A 19,898-nucleotide genomic window follows, 5' to 3' on the forward strand; every position below is an offset into this window, starting at 1 on the left:
CATGGAATACTGATGTCTATCGCTTTCACTAGAAATTTTACCAAGTTGGCAGGAAGCAGCCGCATAAAGCCCGATATAAAGTACAGTGCCCTAATCAAACAACAGAAGATGGATTTTCTTATCTTAGAGGTAAAGTGTTTCAATAGCAGGGTCAGCGGCGACTTTTTTAAGCTTTCAATGAAAATGCAAATCTTGTTGAATCGATTAGTGAACATTGGCATTAATTCTCTAGTGATGTTTAGAACAATAGTTCATGGTAAACATTAAATGTTTATCTGCAATTATTATGAGCCAATGCTCTAAAATTTGTACACTTGTAGGCTTTAAATGTGATGTATTTAAAATGGATTTGAAGGTGCCAGTAGTATACCGAATGGCCAAAGTAGGATCTTACTTCATCCCTCGGAACTTGAATGGCTTTGACGCTGTGCAGCCTTGTTCTGAATGAAGTTGAAAGAGCTAGAAGCTCTAAATCAAAAAGAAGCAACTGTCTCATTTGAATTAGAAATTCTGTCATTAACTATAATGACCCAGGCTGCAGATAAAGAGTAGTGCTTTTTTTTTTTTTTTTTTTTTTTTTTTTACTTCAGAATCAGTAGTTTCACTTCATGATGTACCTATAACTATTCATATGTCAAAGTAAGCAAACATATACATTCTTTACTTTTTCTTCTGCCTCGCTTTTAAGCTTATCTTGCTATTTTTAAATACAATAAATATTTATGATGTAACCTTTCAATAAACTGATTTTTGTGAGCTATACATCATCATAAAAGATGTTAAGCCAGCTGAGTAAGCTCGTAAATTTCCCAGACGTGCTTGATGTCTCGTTTTTTATCTGCAAGTGAAATATTCCACCAACAACGATCTGTCATTGCAAGCACTCTAAATGAAAGCAATCCTTTTGTTATGTATTGCAACACTGTAGTATCCTCTCTCGGGCATAGATTGCCTACAACACAGGAATATCTTCTTTCAACAAGAAAATCAAGACATTATAAGTGTGACAATCCATGCTAGACATCCAAAAGAAGCATAACGGAAGATCATATAGCTCGGACCAGGAGAAGGCCAACAACTATGCCTAGTGAGGACGTTATACGCCTTCATAAAACAAAATCATACTTTATTCTTGGCATATTTGAGTAGTTCCAGCAAGAGTGTAGCCTCAGTTCGACCTGCCACAGTGGCAAAATGGATCCAAGGTGAGATGGAAGAAGCAAGAGTAGATACAGCATATTTCAAGGCTCACTCGCTAAGGTCAGCAAGCATCACGAAAGCTGTTGAGAAAGGAAATATGATTCAAGCAATAAAACAACATGCAAACTGGAGTTTGAACCATGACACGTTTGAGAAGTACTATACAAGCCCAGGGCTCAAGACACTACAAGTACTAAGATTGCAAATTCAATTTTTTCACTGGAGAACAATATAACATTAGGAGCCAAAGTGGAGTCAACTATGATTGTGTTAGGCACGATATGCAATCAGTCAGTTAGTGAAACGGATGCGAAAAATGTGATATCCACCCGCCCATGGTATCGTAAGTGGATTTAATCTACAGATTAAGTTGATCCCGCCCCCAGAAAAAAAAATGAATAGAAAATTATTATGTGTGCTAGCATAGAAAGATATGAAGAAAAGAAGTACCTTATTTGTCTTTTATTTATATATATGGAATATAAGGTGTAGCTCGGAGCATGTATCACATTTTTCGCCTCCGTTTCACCAACTGACTGATTTGGTTGTAGAAACGGTTCTACAAAATCACTTGGATTATAATCCACAGTGATTACTTTAAAAGGGAATCACTATAGAATAAATAGGAACACGCTTGAAAGAACATTTTGGATGTGCCATTATTCATTCTATAAAACACTCTTTACCCCAGTTACTTCCCCATCCTCTCTCTCTCTTCTCCTTCTGTTCTCTCTGCTAATGAGTGAAAAAAGGCCATTCAAAAAGTCACGTAGTTGAATGGGAGTAATGCTTGCTGCTATAGATAGAAAAATCATCTTATTCTTTTGCGCACAAGAAGACTACCATTCATAGCCTGTCCCACGCTTCTTTCATTTCTTTACTTAAATTGATCTCTTCTAAATTGTGCAATAGATTGGTTATTTTATTTTATATACAATTTCGATCTCTCCAATTAAACGATTCAATATGAGCTTTTAGGATTATATCTCTTTTGATCTTCACAATAAAGGCGTTTAGTTACTTAACAGCACAAGGATATTGTGCTTTTTACTTTTAAATTTTCTCAAAATTAGAGTTTTGTACCTGTATTTTCTGTTCCGTGTCTATCACACAGTGATTATTCCTGCAAATCGGTTTCTTAAATTCAACAACTTGACCAATTTTTTCGGCAAAGTGGCCATTTGACGATGGAATTACTATAAGAACCTTCCAATTTTGGAATTGGAGATTTAAGTATTCCTTGGCAACACGTAGCACCAAGTAACCATACCAACGCTTGTTCACGTTGAATCCAAGGAATCATTCGTGCGAAAGTGAATGTTTGCTGATTTTTTTTTTGGTTTTAAAACCATTGAACGATAACAGATTCATCTCTTCTTTTTCTTCTTCATTCATTCAATATGTCAACAAATCCAAAGGCTGTTGACGAAAGATTCGAGTTGAATCATACGTTAACGGATGAAAAGAAAGAAATCTATGAACACGAAAATACAAGTCAGGTTGCTGTAGACCCTGCCACTTTAGCGCATCAGTTTGTTGAAGAATATCAGTTCACCTGGCGTGCTTCCATCGTTGGTTCTTTACTTGGTTGCTTAGTTGGTAAATGGGATCACAAAAAGAAAAAGTGACACTTGCTAACCTTCTGCTTTTTTCATTAGCTGCATCCAATACATATCTCGGTCTAAAGATCGGCTGGACGTTTGGTGCTTCTTTATTTGGCGCCATATTCTCTTTTGCGATCATCAAGCCTCTTTCAAAGGCACTTCCTCCTAAATGGGGTGGAGGATACTTTGGTCCTAAAGAAAACTGTACTGCTCAATCTGCAGCCACTACAGCTGGTGGTCTCTCTGCTGGCTTCGTGTCCGGTATTCCTGCAATGTATAAATTAGGTCTGATGACAACTCCTAGAGGAGACGCTGCAGGCCTTGTCTTGTTTACTATCTCTGCTGCCTTTTACGGTCTTTTCTTTGCTGTTCCTCTTCGTAAACACTTTGTTGTTAAGCAAGACTTGACTTTCCCTACTCCTCGCGCAGCTGCAGTTACCATTTTGTCTTTACATGATACAGCTGATGGGGAGCGAGAGGCAATGAAGAAAGCTATCTGGATGGGTATCTGGTTTGTTATTTGTTTCCTCTGGAGTTTGATCTCCTATTTCATTCCATTCTTTGATACAGGTACAGGGAAAATAGAATGTCTACAGGCGTTATATTACGTGTATGCTAAAAATGTCCTTTATCAACAGTGCATATCCTTTACTACATTGGCCATGCTGCAAACTACACCCCTCTGATGAGCGCCGATGTTGACTGGGGATGGAACTTCAAGTGGGACTTTCCCTTCTTTGGCGCTGGTCTCATGACGCCTGGCTCTACCGTGCTTTCTTTCTTTTTTGGCACTCTCTTTGTGTACGGTATTATTGGTCCCTGTTTGGTTGGAACAGGAGAATTCGTTGCCCCTATGGGATTTAACGCCAAGGGTGACACGACCAACCGATTCTTTTTGTGGCCTGGTATTGCTCTAATGACCATCACTGCCTTCACCGAACTCCTCATCCATTACCAGTCACTCTGGCGTGGTATCAAGGGTGGCGTTCTTGAAATACGATCTGCCGTCATGCGTGGTGTCCATTATTTCCGTCGCGTGGTCCTTAAAGCCCAATTGACAGAGGGAGAGATAAACAAGTACAAGGATGTGACTGATACAAACGAAATCTACAAGCCTGAAGAGCTGATCCCTGCCTCCTGGTGGGTCTCTGGCACGCTGGTCTCGGTCATCTTTACGTGTGCTATTATGGGTCGATACTTTGGTATGCCTGTATATCAGTCCATTATTGCCATCATTCTCGGTTTCTTGTTCTCTTTTGTGGGTATCCAGGCCTCAGGTGAAACGGATATCAATCCTGTAGGATCCATCGGTAAGATGTCTCAGCTTGTGTTTGCCAAGATGCCAGCCGACAGTCTCAAGGCGATGATGAAGAACAACTTGATGGCAGGTAACATCTCTGCTTCGGCTGCCTCTCAGGCTGTAGATATGGTCGGTGACCTAAAGACAGGCCAACTCGTCGGCGCTTCTCCTCGCTCTCAATTCTGGGCTCAGTTTGTCGCTTCCTTCTTTGCCATTGCCATTGGCGTTGGTCTCTTTATTCTCTTTGCAGATGCTTATCCTTGCATCATTTCTCAAAACCTCGATGACAAGTGTGAATTTGGTCTCGTCGCTGTCAAGGCATGGGCCAATGTCGCCAAACTCCTCACAGGTGCAGCTGAACCTCTCAGTCGAAACTCAATGATCACGACCATTATTTGTGCTATTGCCGGTGTTATCTTTCCCTTGGTTCGTCATTTCTTTGTACCTCAAAAGTACCACAGATTCTACCCCTCAGTCAGTGCAGTTGGTATTGCCATGGTCAATACTTCTCCTGAGGTGCCTATCGCTATGCTTATTGGCTGGATTTCTGGTAAAATCTGGAAGCGCCTCAGAAGCACTGCCTACGATAACCTCATGTACAGCGTTGCTGCTGGTATGATTGCTGGTCAAGGTATCTCCGCTATCCTTCAGGCCGTTTTCAAGATTGCTAATGTAAAAGGCTCCGTCGTAACCTTTTCTTGCCCTGAAGGCGAATGTTAATCTATCTACATATATACATATACTACTAATAATAATGTAATATCTTTTCACACGTATATCATGAATAAATTTATTCTACAGTGCTCATAATGCATTCATAACACTTGTTTTCTCTCTCTCTCTCTCTCTTTTTATTTAGCAACGTTTGAGCCACCTCGTCCTCCTGTACGATTTTGATTACGATTGTTACCGCGACCACGATTATTATTCTGTCCGCCTCGTCCACGGTTACGTGCAGCAAGCTGTCTCTGTCTTCCTTCCTCTTCTTTTACCATATCCACAATTTCTTCTGGCACGTTCAAGTACTTGATGGTATTGCCTCTGATGTAACATTCAGGTAGTCTCCAAAATTTGTCTCCTTCAGGTGATGTTTGAATTACTTCACGTAATGTCAAATTCATCCAATTGTCGCAATTGACCAAGTGTCCGTTGAATGTTTCGCCGCTTTTTAATTCGACCAGCATGGGATGTCCAGCAGCTGTGTGTAAGAGTGACAGTGGAAGCATTTATGTTGAGCTAATGATCAAAGTGGTTGGATTGAGTTTTACTTTTATGATTTGTGTATTTCTATACCTTTCTATTTTTTTTAAAAAAAAAAGGAAAATAGATTATTTAAAGACACCATAAGTCACAGGAAATACCATTTATATCAATGGTCTCCTTTTGTCTTTCTTCTTTCTCTTAGTTATTAGTAGCTTATAGATGGATCTTTTATATTGATCTTTAGAAATACTCATATTCTATCCTATTCCTCAGTTTTAAGCACTTTTTAAGACTGTTGTTGTAGAGAAGCTGGTGTTTCTTTTTTATTTATAGTCAAAGAGAAAGAAGGAGGGGGTATCATTATGTGGAATGTGAATACCATGTCTTTCTTTTTGTCATTATCTGAATTGATGCTTGAGGATAGCTAAGGATGAGTACAGCAGTAGCTGTCTATCACTCTGATACAGACATTTTGTTTTCTTGACTGTATTATTAAACAATAATTTATTCAAGTATTAAATGTATGATAAGGTTGTTGTTGTTGTAGCTGTTCCAATTCCTGTCTGTGATGTAACTGTTGTAATTGTTGCAATTGTTGTTGATGTTGTTGATGTAGTTGTTGCTGCTGCTGCTGCTGTTGTTGTTGTTGTTGTTGTGATTGTTCTATCAAGTGAGCATTATAAGATAATGGACTTCGAGGAGAATAGATAGAATTGGCTTCGTCATCACTAAGGAAATGGGGTGTACATGGACTAGGAGGTAAAGGTGACTGTATGGAAGATGTAAAGGTTGGACTTGGAGAGGGTGATCTTTGGATAGACAATCTATGTTGATTTATATTTAAATATAGATTCTGATCTTGTTGTTCAGGTGTTGTTATATAAATGGGTGGAGGTGGTCTTTCGGGGTCTTGTTTTAGTTCGATCGATGATCCATCCAACGATAGATTAACTAGAAAGGGCAGGGTTAATGAATGTGTAACTTGATAAATAAAGAGAGAGAATTACATGTTGTTCCATATTGTCTTGTCATCACATCCATGATATCCTTCATAACTTGTTGCTGTAAGTTTTGCTTCTTTTTAGTTTCTTCTAGTTCATGAATAACTTGATTTAACCCATCTTGTAACTGGGATATTTGTTGCATCATGTCTGACTGAGACATCTGCATTAATGCCATATGAGAGTTTATATCACCGGGATCTTTTTTATTAGAATCCGTTTCTAATGCCTTTCGTTTGATTTCATCTAACAAGTCTGGTCTATTTCTGATAAATTTCGCATGAGAAAACTCCCAAATTTGATTTTCGGCTAATGTGCGATGTCCTCTAGGTGATTTATTTACTTTATGAAACCCATACCTATATAAAGTATCAATCACTCACTCTTTTCTATATAAAAAGGGTTCTTACATGTTGAGTTGCCGAACAAAACTACTGAAATTGTTATGTTTAAAGTGTTTTGGTAGTACTTCTCTTGAAAATTCAGTAATATTACAGACAATGAATGAAGTACCCGTATATGTCCAAGCGATCAAGTGTTGATACTGTTTATCGACAACCATACTAGAATGAATAATATACTTAATAAAGTGTGTATACGAATATATATAAGCTTGTTTACTTGTATAGTTTATGTACAAATGTATTATTACTTCCAGATTTATTTGTAATAGGTACAGTAGTTGAGAGTGGAGGTGGAGGTGGATGAAGTGACATTTGTTGACTGAATTGACTTTGTAGCTGATCCCAAGAAGGATCCATTGGAAATGGCGAGCCTGCTGGGGATAATAAAGGCGAATTTAAAGGTGAATTAGATGATACTGAACTTCCACTGAATATTGTCTGTGTGTTTATTCCCAAAGAGATTAAAGAAGGAGAACGTCCGTCGTTCATGATGAAGCTAAGGAAAATATAAAAAAATTAAAAAAAGAGAAAGATAAGTTAGTTCGGAAGAAGAAATATTTGTATCACATGTCATTATTCAGTTTAGCAAAAAAAGAAAACGAGAGAGAAAAAGAGAGACAAAGAGAGAAGGACAAAGACACAAATAGAAAAAGACGATGACGTTGATGTATATTCTTTAAAAGATGTATGAGTTATGTTGATTTTATCAAAGGAAACAGGTCACTTACGGATTTAGACTTTAAGAAGGGAAAAAAAAAAAAAAAGAGACGACAATGTTTGATTCCTAAATTAGGATTCTACTGTAATCATCTATTTCAAAAGAGATTTATGAACAAAAAAAGAGCAATCTTTATTTTGCCTTGCTTGAACATTGCTTCATGATTTTAAACAAAGGCAAAGGGGAAATCATCAAACAACTGAAAAAAAAAGAGGGAAAGAAAGGGTGATGTATATACAAAAATAAGGTAATGATGCATAAGATGTTGAAGGGCCCAAAGACTTGCATAAAGTAAAATGTTATCATTAGTTGTCATTGTATGCATAACAAACAATGGCTTAGTGCCTACTTTCTTTTTTTTAAAAAAAAAGTCAGCTCACCTTTTTCTCTCTCTTTTTTTTTCTTCATTCTCAAAATGAAGAACACACCCAAATCTATAATGAAAGGATGGTAAAAAAGTTATTTTATTGTTGTATCTGTACTCACTTTACTGATTTATTTACCAGGGTTGCATTATCTGCTGGTAAAATAATGAATACAGTAAAGTGTCCTTTATTAACATTTTTAATGCAGTTGCCCTTGGTTCTTATTTATTTTCCAAAAATTATACGCTTAATCGATTGAAAGAATACACAAAGGACAATTCAGTAACATCAAGTGGAAAAGGTGATAGTACAGCAAATACAGCAGATGGTCAATTACGTCGCTCAGTCAATAGAAGTCTCTCATAGCTTGGCATACCAATTTAGATGCAGAAAACAATAAATTTTACTTTCTCATAAAGATAGATAGACACACACACATATATATATATATACAAAAGAGAAGACATGATCTTTGTCAATGAATCAAATGTGTTCAAAAAAGAGAGACACATCTTTCAATAGGATTACTCTGAAAGAGAGTCATATCTGTTTATTTTTTACTATGCTGCCAAGATGTAGTTTATGCAAGCTCACATAAAAAATAGAGGTGGGAAAATAGATAACATTGTGTTATGATATTGTGTTCCTTTCGTCTTTATTGATAGAATTCCTCTTGTGTGATAAAAATACATCTGGTTGATGATTGCTTAATTCTATAGCATGCAACAAAGAATCAAATAAGCCTGTGCTTTGAGAAGACGATCGCTTTTGCTCCTTCGCAGATGACATGATTGTATTGTTATGTTGAACTGTGTCCAATAGTGTGGATTGTGATAAAAGTTGATTAATACTGTTGATCTCTGTTTGGAGTTCATCACGCCTGTTGGTCAATATTTGACGGAAACGATTAGGTTCAAGCAGGAGCATGTTTGTAAGTGGTGAAATTGATGGATTCTCATGTTGTTCTTGCTGTATTTCTGATTTAACTAGAGTGCTGATAAGTGTATGAAGATGAGGTAATGAAGGAGGCATATCTTTATTTTGTTGTATAGGGGACAATTTACAAGGATTAGTATCCTCACTAGGTATCGCATGTTTTGGTTCAAGTCTTGTTTGCTGGGAATGAAACACATGCATTTGTTCCTCTGGTATCTTTCTATGCTGTAACATTTGTACACGCTTTCGTCTGTGAATAACATTTCTCTTTAAAGAAAGTGGACGATGTACATTATGTAGCTTGTAATAAAGTCCACAGGCATTACAAATGGTGTTTCCGTCATCGTCTCTTCTCCAAAGTGGAGTCGTCGTCACATCACAGTTGTAGCATCGTATCATCGTCTTTTGACAGTTACGACACTCTTCTTTATCAAGCACTTTATTCATAAAGAAAAGAAAGAGAGAAAAAGATAAGTAAGAAGAAAGAAAAGATAAGATAAAACAAACTTAAATTTGATAACCAAGAAGCTTTATTTTTCTTCAGTATTGTATTACGCATTATCCATCTTTGGAAATTATTTGCTGAAATGTTGAAATTATGCCCTGAACTGAAAGCAGTCCTATATCTGGCATTGAAATGACGCCTATTCTTGTTGCACATCATTGCATCTGCACAGCTGTTCTGAAAGATCATTTAATTATAAGGAGTTTTTTAATTTTTACAACACATTTTCAAATTAAAATGAAAATGACATGTTGATGATGTCGTAGATTTTTGGTAATTTGTTTCCATGGGAACTATGAAATAATCTTGCCAAAATAAGACTGTTTTTGCAGCAAAAGTGTAGAAAATTGTGATACCTCAAATGGTTTTATGCAACAATAAATGAAGCTCGGAGCTGACCATGCTTTCAATATCCAGAAATAGTTCTAGAATGTTACCGAGTTGATGGTTTTTAGGAATATTTAATATCTTTCCTCTTTCTATGGTGCATAACTATGCAAAGTAGCCATCATGTTACGCGGACAACAAAGACCTAATTAATATGGTCACTCATTTATCTACAATGCATATACCCTTATTCAACAATATTTGTCATCGTTCTATTTATGTATAAACATGTCAAGTCATTCATCACTTATTCATTTGTTCCGAGTCAGTAAAATGGTACAAAATCTGCAAATATAAAGCTTTGGCATGGAAATATGATCATTACTTGTTTGTTTTACTTTATATTGAGTAAATACATAAATACAGTCTTGCATGATCTATTGTCAATTATGATTAACCATAAATATAGCAGCTATACGTGCTATTTCTTAGATTCGGGCACGTCCGCATCAAAGAAGCAAAAATTAGATATAGTAGTTATCCTCATTGACATCGTTAATTTATTAAATATAAAAGTCCCATAGCCTTATTTATCTATGCTTTTGATATAAAAGTAGCATGCTTGTGTATCTATATTTTCTTATAAAAAAAATATTACTTTTGTGCCTGCACTAGCTCAGATATTATACTCGCAAAAGTAGCGTTTCATTTTGTCCTTATAGGGTACAATGGCTATACCTATCATTATTATTACTTCTTAAAAAAATCATTTTACAAATCACTAATAATTGCATAAATCATTTATAAAAATACTCTTGATTTACTAGCTTAAAAGACAAATTGCACTTGATTTTGTGCAATTGAAAGCAAGATAAATAAAAACCATCGTCATTTATATAAAACAAGAATTTTTACTATTATTCTCCATTTCTTTGAGCATTAGGCATCTTTAAGTTTATACATTTGATTAATTGAGCCTCTTTCAATAATGCAAAGCATATATACATGTATAGGCCCAAGTAAACACAATACTAATCTCTTGTTTTTGATATAACGACATAATATTTAGTAGTGAGTCAAAAATGAAATTCCTTAATTTTTTTTCACATTTCCTATTTTTTTTTTTTTAAAAAAAAAAGCAGAAGCCTCGTTTACTGTCTAATTTATTAACAAAAGAAGAGTATTGGTGGTAATGGGCAAAGGCAACGCGAGTAATTTCAGCTATTTTTCTGATATTTTCTTTATTCAATACAAGTAAAAAAAAAGGCTTTCCTCGTTTTTTCTGTCTATTCATTCTTTTACCTTTCATAGTATTTTATAGTACGTAAATCAAGTCATTCATCTCAATTATATATACCAAAACAACACTCGATACCAGCAGTCATTACTCACATTTCGAAGCACTTCCTTTATTACATGAGGCGCTGTTTTCTTTGTTACATAAATATTTTAAAAACTTTCTTGATATATATTGCTGCTGAGAACATCTTTAAAATGTTATTTGATGTCAATATATTGCACGTATAAAATAGCATTATCTTGTAAAGCACAATGATGTACATTTATTATTGATATACAGTCGTCAACCATATTTTACTTTTCATCATCAAATGGCGCGCTAAGTATGTTATTCTTCATCCTTATAAATGCTTCTTACTGCATCGAAATAACAGTGTGATTATGTGCATGCATGGAAGCTGGGTCATTCTGTGGGTTTACAAGTAAAGGTTCTTCATGCATAATGGGTACATTAAGCAGGTAGTCAGCCTGCATAAGGCGCAAACTAAATAGACATCCTAATTTGGCAATAGCATATCTGACCAGATGATGTATCATCTACAGCATTGTATACATGCCTTTCATAAATTAAAGAGCAAAGGTGCACACGTTTTTTCATTACTTTTGCTTGTTTTGTCATTCAGTTTAAAATATTCTTTGTACTCTCTATACCTTAGTAAATATTATGGTATATTATAAAAAATATTTCCTTCATTTTAACTGTTGACAATTTGTACTTTTTTTATTGACATAAGTTGATTCATTACACCTTATCGAATGTGATGCACATACTTGTGTTGGTAGAGATTTAGACTATATATCATTTTTTATCTGTATGATAATTAAGGCACAAAAGGTTTAGAAGCCCTCTATTTCTAACCAAGTAGTCAAAAGGCAGAAGCGTGTTTAAAATAAAGTATTACAAAAGGGCTCATCCAACTTCACTTCATAAACGATCTGTTTAACAAGTATCACGGGCAAGAAGCAAAAAGATAGAAAGTAGTAAAATAACTATTTCATACACGAGATCATGTATAGTCAGCAAATACCTTAGAAAGTACAAAAGAGTCAACGTTTTTATATGAGCATTATAAAGCATAACCGCTTCCTCTTCTCTTTTTTTTTTTGTAGGGGCATAAAGGCCAAGTTCTATTTATTTATAAGCCACGTACCATCAGCTTTGAACCAGCATATGATCTGGTAGAGAATGGACTACCACAGTCACACATAATTCGGTTTCATACCAAATGTAAATTAAACTTTCGGAAATTATGTATCAAATGTTTGGAAAGCCATTGCTCTTCCTGTTCAGTGCTTGAAGACTCCATATTTATAAAAAACAAACTTTGACATGTATATTTAAAGAATATAAAATAAAAAGAAAAATCAATGCTTTGTCGACCCTCTTTTTTCGGCAATTGCCGCCTCATATCGAGCCTTATACTTCCGACCAAACATGCCGCCAATCCAGGATTTATTTTCTTTTACTCTTCTCTCAGCACGGCACTCAACTCTTTCCGTGTTTCTTATCTCACTTCTCCTTTCCTTGATAAGGTTACCCAAAGCGGCCCAAACATGCTCTATCGGATTCAAATCAGGGCTTTGTGCAGACCAGTACTTAAAGCCCCTGATATAGTGGGGTTTCTTCCACCATGGCGCATAGCCACAAATTGAGGCAGCTAGCTTCATCCTCTTGGAATGTAAAGTTCTTTTCCTCTTTCTGGCAGAGCTGCGGGAACCAGGGATGGAAGTTTTTGGCTAAAATATTCATATATTTATCTTGATCAATTGTGCCGTCAGCCAAGACCAAAGGACCTAAATCATTTGCATGAAAGCAGTTCCAAACCATGACTCCACCGCCTCCATACTTCTTTGTTGGTACAGTATGCTTAAGGTCATATCGTTTACTAAGCTTTCTGGCGGGTCTGGCGCCACCATCGCTACCGATAACGGTAAACCGAGATTCATCGTTCCAAATTACACTAGACCACTGTTCATCCGTCCAGTCGACATGTCATGGGCTCAGCGAAGTCATTTCTTCATTTGCTCTTCAGTCAATGATGGTTTATGAGCAGCAAAGTAAGAACTGATAGAGTAATTTCTTATGTGAATGTGAAAATAGAAGCGGTTCGAACTTCTAGTGTTTTTGTAATAAAAGTTGAAATTTCTTATGATAAAGAAAGGTGTCTTTATTTAAGTAATGATAAACGATTATCTATATCTTGCCACATGATGTGTGTAACAATGAATGATTTAAAGAACAATAAAGCTGAACTCAAACTAAATTTCACGCGACGATACTCGAAGTATTATCATACGTAACAGAACCATGCTCCATTCTCTTCAAACTGCTGATAACAGTTTGTCTACAGACATTTACATCGACGTTATACAGTTCTAATCGCAGACGGTCGTATATTACGAATGGAACATCTCCTATCGTCCTCGTGAGCAGTCTCTGGGATCTCTTATTGATTTTATAGATTCTACCTTTTTGCTTGGTTGGTAAAGGCGATCCAGTCTTCTTTATTCTATCAATAGTGCTTTGTACTGTTGACTTTGGCATTTCGACTATGTTTGCAATGTCGTCATACGAATGTCCCACTTTTCTACGGTAAAAAAATACCCCAGTACTTTCTTCCTTCGCGAAGCTGATAAAGGCCACTTCCGTTAGTTGGTACACTTTCAGCTGACATAGATACTTCACAAAATATTGAGAAATAAACAAATTTATAAAAGTAAAATACACAATTTTGACTTCAATTTTTATTAAGTACGAAAGCGAATTTAATATGAATGTATATGCAGTTTTGAATGTTGGAGAAGATGCAACATTGGAAGAGATCAAGAAAAGCTATCGAAGGTTAGCTTTACGTTATCATCCAGACAAGAACCCACAATGTGAAGAACAAGTAATGCGATTATATATTTACTTTACTACATTTTACTTAATGTCAACCAATAGTTTCGAAATGTCAATCAAGCTTATAATGTAAACGACTGCTCCTAGCAGCTCAACACATACTTATAAACTACGTGTAGATCTTGTCAGATCCCAAAAAGCGACGCATATACGACCGATACGGCATGGCCGGTGTGAACATGATAGATACGATGGGACCAGGTGCTATACTTTTAGATCCAGAAGTAGAGGCTGTCATATTGACGTTTTTCTGCATCCTATCCCTTGTTTTTGTTTGCATTATATTTTGGCTCGTCTTTATCTGTCTAAAGGTTGATAGCTCAGTCAGTTGGCCATGGAGTGTTGTGTTTATACCTTTGTGGATTATTGATTGTCTTATATTATGGATGGCCCTGCATTATTTCAGAAATAGCAATTCTATGAATAAGCATTCCGATCATGCTAACGAAGATGAGAATGAAGGAGAAGAAAACGAAGAAGAACTGTTGTTGAATGAGGGACGATACAAGAAGAGCCTCATAGGCAGATGTATACCCCTTGTAGAATGTGTCTTGATCATACTATTCCAAGTACTGATTGTTCTCTACCTGGATGGTAACCCTGTCTATTTGCCGTGCATACTTGCGCCTTATTATGGTTTCGAAGCCATTCACAGCCTGTTTAATGGAAAGTCAGGATGGGTAACAAGGCTAGTCATGCTGATCCAGTTGACTTGCATTGTGCTCTATCACAAGAACTGGGTCATCGTCTTCATACCCACCTACCTTTTAGGCTTATTTTACTTCTTGAAGCTATGGGGACAGTATAGATACTTTTCAAGGATAGGAAATCAAGAATTAGCTCAGCAAGCAAAATCATTGGTCTTTGCTGCCACTATTTTATATTGTCTCTTGGCAACCTTATTCTACACCGTGCTCGGGCTTATCATCGCCAGGTTAAAAGGCATGGTCCAAATCAGGCTTATCGTCATCCTTATTCCTATTTTTATTATTATGGTAAGGTTCTCCTATAGCAAACCCAGTCTATTTATTTGTGAACTAATGACTAAATACGCTTGTGTTATCAAAAGGGCATCATGCTCTGCTGTAGTGGCTGTTGCTTGCCTTGTATGCTCATCATTCCCTCTTCGTTACCCAGCCATGATCCAGAAATTGTAGATCCCAATCGGCGAATTACTGCATCCTCCGCCACAGCCAAAGCTGTCGTAACTTGATACTTATCTTCTTAATTCCTTTTTACCTTTTACCTTTTACCTTACCTGTTACCTTTTTTTACTTTACAAACAAAACAAGAGAAAATGATTAAAGACGTTATTAAGCAGCATATAACACCTTTTTATCTTTTGACTCTGAGGACGCTGCTCTTCATTTTGATTTTGCGTTCAAAGCCAAAAAACACATTTAGCGTATTGATCTCTTGCCTTGTCCATATGAATCAACCGTCTTCCGCCTTTCAATACTATACTGAACGGTCTCCTAGTATCAGCCACCATTACTTTCGCTCAGCACTAGACTGCCAAATTACAGCGAGACGATTGTAAGAGTTCATCTTAATTCAAATGAAACACAATAAATTTCTTTTGTAAACCTTTTCAGAGCCACTATTAGACACTTTTCAAGAGACGTATGGAAGCATTTAACAGAGCAATGTTTCTTTACTTTGAAAGAAGTATCCAAATATAATATTGAGAGGGGTCCAGAGCGGATACTTGGTCTTTGACATGATATTGTCACCAAGTGAGAAAAAAAAAGAAAAAGAAAATGCATTTTTATCGATGAAGTGCGTAAGAACAGAGGCGTGCGTTGCGCGCTTGTGATTGAGGTTATCCTGGCGGAACTTGCTGTTGCTCCTACAAGGTGTCGAAGAAGAATGGACGATCAGGAGCAACCAAGAACTAGAATACATTTAGACGATGATTCTTCGTCCTAGTTATCGCTAGGACATATCTAGATGCCTTCGGTACTTATTATTTTCATTTGTATGTCGTCTCCTTTTGCACGCATTTTATTTTTAACCTTTGCATAAATACTTTTTTTAATATGCGCCAATTATTTTTTTTTTTTTTTTCATACACGCCATAATTTCATCCTCTTTCTGAAATTTATTTTTAATAAAGCAGTATCATCCAAATTATCTTTTACAAAGTCGTGGCCTTTCAAATACGAGTACTACTTCATTTCATCGGAGTAAATTTCAGAAAACCTATACAATGTTTTACTATTACCCTTCCATTACTTATTTACTCAATATTATTACGCTTACTCTTTTTACTAGCTAATAGATGCCGAAAGCCTCGAGCTGCATTTAATAAACCCTACAACAGGAATCGCATCCAAGTTGGTAGTTCGTCTGTGCTTGTGTTCTGGGTGACCTCTTTCTTTGATCAGGACATACTACGTTTCATACTAGCATGAAAGGAAGATCATCGAGACGCAGTTTCTCGTAAATTTCAGTCCAGTTTTCTCTCGCTTACGACTCTCAGTCAGAAGCTCTTTGGCTTTTTTCTTTGCTGTGTGTGTGTGTCTGCAGAGCAAAACTAAGCTTTTTTTTTTTTTCTTGCAAAATCATGCGCAGTGCTCTTAAATATTTTCGATCTTGTGAATGTCCACCTCAGTTGTTCCGTCACCTGTCCTAAGACGGCTGGCAAGTTCTCATAGATATAATCTGGAATAGCCTTTATGTTCTTCCTGGAGAACATGTGGGCGACCAGTTTTCCTACGTTTCTCAAAAGTGTTAAAAGGGCTTCCCTTGTACCGCTTGGTTCCATATTTGCAGCCGTACGAGCGTGGATTCTCCTTTTTTTTTTTGCAGCGTCAAGAATACTCGGACACTCTTCAAGACGCTAGCTTTAAGAATTTCAGTTTATCCATGTATAGTGTATGATTACGCTTGACATAAGCTCTCCTCATAAGAACATTGAGCGTCAGTTTTTACATCAGTGGGATTTCCTTTAATGTAAAATACATTTGAATTGATCTTAGTTCTTTGTTGACCAAACTGACAACATAAAATTAGAATAAAAAATAAAAAAATCCATCATCCCCTCTTCTTTCTGAAAAGAAACAAACCAATATGGCGACTTTATAAAAGTCATGTTTAGTTTGACACTGCAGATTGAAAAGTTTTGTTGGACGATATCATAGGTAATGAGTAGAGGCGGCGCCTGTAGTATTAGTCTAACTCCTGGTGGATTTCCTCGTGCATGTAGTGCTCCCCTTCCTTAAATGCTATTTTCGATCTGCACAAACTGGCCAAGGCTATGAAACGAATGATAGATGCTCTGGTCGAGTATGGGATCGAACAACCACGAGTCTGTGGACTTTGGGCGCAAGGTACGTAGTTATTCCTTTGCTATGACCACACTCACTTTTTTTTTTTGGCGAATATTCAGTTGCCTTGCTACAAATGTAAATCAACAACAGCAACGAAGCAAATGTTCACAGTTTATTTCTAGGTACTGAACTTTGTTTACGTCGGTCCCAAAGACATTTTCGCTGCATTTGCTCTGACAATAAAACGCTTGACTCGATCAATGGATTCCAAAAACATATTCAGAGCGGCAAAAAATGCCCCTCGATACAGACCGTCAAATTTTGTATGTTTTAATGTCATGGTTCAAAATCATATGCAAACTTTTTGTAGAAAATTGTGTTGACTTCTTTATTTTGAAAATGTAGATGGTGAAAAATTCCCACTGAATGATGGTAAGACGTACTTCCCTCCACTTCGAAATGAGCTGATTATTTTTCTCTTTTGGCAGGAGATGATAGGAACGACCATAATCACATCTGCGATGAAGAGCTAGAACCACATTAGATGATGGTATCCACGATAACGCCTACCTATGACTACCCCCACGTCATCGAAAACGATTGGTCAGCCATCAAAGAAGCAAGACGGGATTATGACCATGCAGTGCTGCATGCCTGCCGTGCAATGGATTGGCGATCTGAAGAGCAAACGCGACTTCTGACAATTATTGATTCTTATTTTCTTCGTCATATCTCATTAACAACTCGAATGAAAACATGGAATGCAATGCATTGACATACCAAGATCACTTGCAACCATTGCATGAGTCGACCATCACTATGACAGCAACACCACCAAAGAAAAGAAAAATTGATCCAGACGTTATCACGACATGTATGGAAGTATTTTTATATAGTACTCTTATCTGTGGTCCATATGCGAAAAGGCTGCTCAACCAACAATATGAAGAGCTTGATGATGGGATGGCAAGGTTCCTCAATGAAGATTGGTCGATGTTCCCCCAAATGCGTTATGCATGCAGTCGTTTGTTGGCAGGGATAATCCTATTGAACACATCAACTGGCAAGTCCGTTATTGTCAACTCTGTTGAGGTTTTTGGTCGACGAAGGTCGCTTGACGCATAGGGAGAGCTTTCGGATGAAAAAGGAGGCTGTATCATCAACATCATTGCCCCCTGAAACAACAAGATACCGAAATGTGTAGCCGATATCGTATAGTGATGTCAATGGCATCAAATTGATCTTTGGCACCAAAATTTTCAACGCGCTTGTTACATCAAGCCTACGTATCGATATTGATATCAAATCTGAAATTGGCCCAGTCACTTCCAACTTCATCTTAAATGCATACGAAAGATCGTTTGCCACGAAAATTTTTGTAAAGAAATCTGCTTGAGAGAGTGCGCAACATATCGCTAAATGCGAACGTACCAACAAAATTTCCAGTTACGATGTGATCTTTCAATTTCGACAGCTTCGCACCCGCTTCCATTAACAATCAACTTACTTCGCTTGTCGAGGATTCAACGAACCAACTGATGACATTTCAACGCGACTATACGCGGTCTTCACGCAATGCGAATGAGATAATGGAAATAACGGCTTTGGATACCGCGTTGGATCTCTACTGCTTCAAACAATTGCAAGCAATATGATCACTGGCCGCGGCGTCTTGTGCAAAGACGTTGTTGACTTGCTGAAATCAAAGATCCCCAGAGGGATCAACATGGACAAATGTAACAACGAAATCATTACTCTTTTTAACAATGATGATAGCATCGTGATCATTGATAACACTGAATTGAATCATATGTTACAAAAAATTGCAAGATCGCTTGCCCCACAAATTGCTAAGGCAAATGAATCTATTGCTGTAACCGTGAAGTCAATTTTCTCTTCCTAATTTTCTTTTGAGCAATAAATCATCGGCGCTCTTTTGAACATGTCCCTATTAAAGTTGTATGATAGTGACCAGCTGTTCTTCATACAATTGAAAAGCATCTATGTGCTCATGTATTAAAAGAAAAACATACATACATGACGATGATGTAGAAAGTAGCTTCGACAATGGTAAAGAAAAAAAAAAGACAGTGTCCTTGGTGTTTATTGTGAGATTCACGAATAGCTTTCCGCAAAAATGACCGGAAGAAAGACAGACGTGAGGTAAAATCATATGCTGAAGGGACAAAGATCGATAAAAAAAAAAAAGTTTTCAAATGCTCAACAAGCGAATGTGTGTGTCAAACGTAAGTTGTGATGTGTTGCAGTGTTCATCAATTCGCAAGCTGACTACATGAATTTGTAGGCTTTGCTGACGGATTCGCAAGCTGGCTTTATGGATCCACAAGCAGGAAAATCATGCGAGGGAAGTACATCTTACCATCATTCAGTGGGAATTTTTCACCATCTACATTTTCAAAATAAAGAAGTCAACACAATTTTCTACAAAAAGTTTGCATATGATTTTGAACCATGACATTAAAACATACAAAATTTGACGGTCTGTATCGAGGGGCATTTTTTGCCGCTCTGAATATGTTTTTGGAATCCATTGATCGAGTCAAGCGTTTTATTGTCAGAGCAAATGCAGCGAAAATGTCTTTGGGACCGACGTAAACAAAGTTCAGTACCTAGAAATAAACTGTGAACATTTGCTTCGTTGCTGTTGTTGATTTACATTTGTAGCAAGGCAACTGAATATTTTACAAGCTTATATCTCGTACAACACGAAATTTGTTCCTGTCATCAAGTGAATTGATTTTCCTTCTGGGCGAATTTATTTTTCGTACAACATGAATTTTGTTCTTGCCTTTGGGTGAATTTACTTTCCGGAAGAAGTGTATATGGAAATACTTGCTTGTT

At 36.8% G+C, this 19,898-nt stretch overlaps 7 protein-coding genes across 7 annotated transcripts; 4 read left to right on the forward strand and 3 right to left on the reverse strand.

The window, feature by feature from the left end:
- Window positions 1-2,600: 2,600 nt before the first annotated feature.
- Window positions 2,601-4,956, forward strand: RHIMIDRAFT_222598 (OPT superfamily oligopeptide transporter; the record flags this gene model as incomplete). Its single annotated transcript, XM_023607462.1, has 4 exons — window positions 2,601-2,799; window positions 2,859-3,374; window positions 3,443-3,820; window positions 3,866-4,956. 4 exons carry the CDS (start codon window positions 2,601-2,603, stop codon window positions 4,822-4,824), a joined length of 2,052 nt encoding a protein of 683 aa, XP_023469861.1. The 3' UTR covers window positions 4,825-4,956.
- On the reverse strand, window positions 4,890-5,414 carry RHIMIDRAFT_58155 (Sm-like ribonucleoprotein). Its single transcript, XM_023615431.1, has 2 exons — window positions 5,398-5,414; window positions 4,890-5,340 (listed from the first exon to the last, which is right to left on the reverse strand). The coding sequence occupies exon 2, from the start codon at window positions 5,328-5,330 to the stop codon at window positions 4,956-4,958; it is 375 nt and encodes a 124-aa protein (XP_023469862.1). The 5' UTR covers window positions 5,331-5,340; window positions 5,398-5,414; the 3' UTR covers window positions 4,890-4,955.
- A 401-nt stretch (window positions 5,415-5,815) lies between these two features.
- RHIMIDRAFT_246733 (uncharacterized protein) lies at window positions 5,816-6,870 on the reverse strand (the record flags this gene model as incomplete). Its single annotated transcript, XM_023610340.1, has 4 exons — window positions 5,816-6,258; window positions 6,315-6,667; window positions 6,692-6,697; window positions 6,719-6,870. 4 exons carry the CDS (start codon window positions 6,868-6,870, stop codon window positions 5,816-5,818), a joined length of 954 nt encoding a protein of 317 aa, XP_023469863.1.
- Window positions 6,871-7,705: 835 nt separating this feature from the next.
- On the forward strand, window positions 7,706-8,249 carry RHIMIDRAFT_289023 (uncharacterized protein). The gene is made up of 3 exons (XM_023613610.1): window positions 7,706-7,880; window positions 7,937-7,949; window positions 8,000-8,249. Exons 1-3 carry the CDS (start codon window positions 7,750-7,752, stop codon window positions 8,159-8,161), a joined length of 306 nt encoding a protein of 101 aa, XP_023469864.1. The 5' UTR covers window positions 7,706-7,749; the 3' UTR covers window positions 8,162-8,249.
- A 722-nt stretch (window positions 8,250-8,971) lies between these two features.
- On the reverse strand, window positions 8,972-9,130 carry RHIMIDRAFT_198104 (GATA-domain-containing protein; the record flags this gene model as incomplete). The annotated part of the gene is made up of 1 exon (XM_023606257.1): window positions 8,972-9,130. A coding segment is annotated over one exon (159 nt), but the record flags the coding sequence as incomplete, so codon positions are not given.
- Window positions 9,131-13,586: 4,456 nt separating this feature from the next.
- On the forward strand, window positions 13,587-15,120 carry RHIMIDRAFT_265365 (DnaJ-domain-containing protein). The gene is made up of 4 exons (XM_023611814.1): window positions 13,587-13,753; window positions 13,807-13,833; window positions 13,884-14,759; window positions 14,834-15,120. The coding sequence occupies exons 1-4, from the start codon at window positions 13,634-13,636 to the stop codon at window positions 14,975-14,977; spliced, it is 1,167 nt and encodes a 388-aa protein (XP_023469866.1). The 5' UTR covers window positions 13,587-13,633; the 3' UTR covers window positions 14,978-15,120.
- Window positions 15,121-17,792: 2,672 nt separating this feature from the next.
- RHIMIDRAFT_233761 (uncharacterized protein) lies at window positions 17,793-18,161 on the forward strand (the record flags this gene model as incomplete). The annotated part of the gene is made up of 1 exon (XM_023608025.1): window positions 17,793-18,161. The coding sequence occupies one exon, from the start codon at window positions 17,793-17,795 to the stop codon at window positions 18,159-18,161; it is 369 nt and encodes a 122-aa protein (XP_023469867.1).
- Window positions 18,162-19,898: the final 1,737 nt, after the last annotated feature.

The sequence above is a fragment of the Rhizopus microsporus genome (assembly GCF_002708625.1).
Source record: "Rhizopus microsporus ATCC 52813 unplaced genomic scaffold scaffold_2, whole genome shotgun sequence".
Taxonomy (NCBI): Eukaryota; Fungi; Mucoromycota; class Mucoromycetes; order Mucorales; family Rhizopodaceae; genus Rhizopus; species Rhizopus microsporus.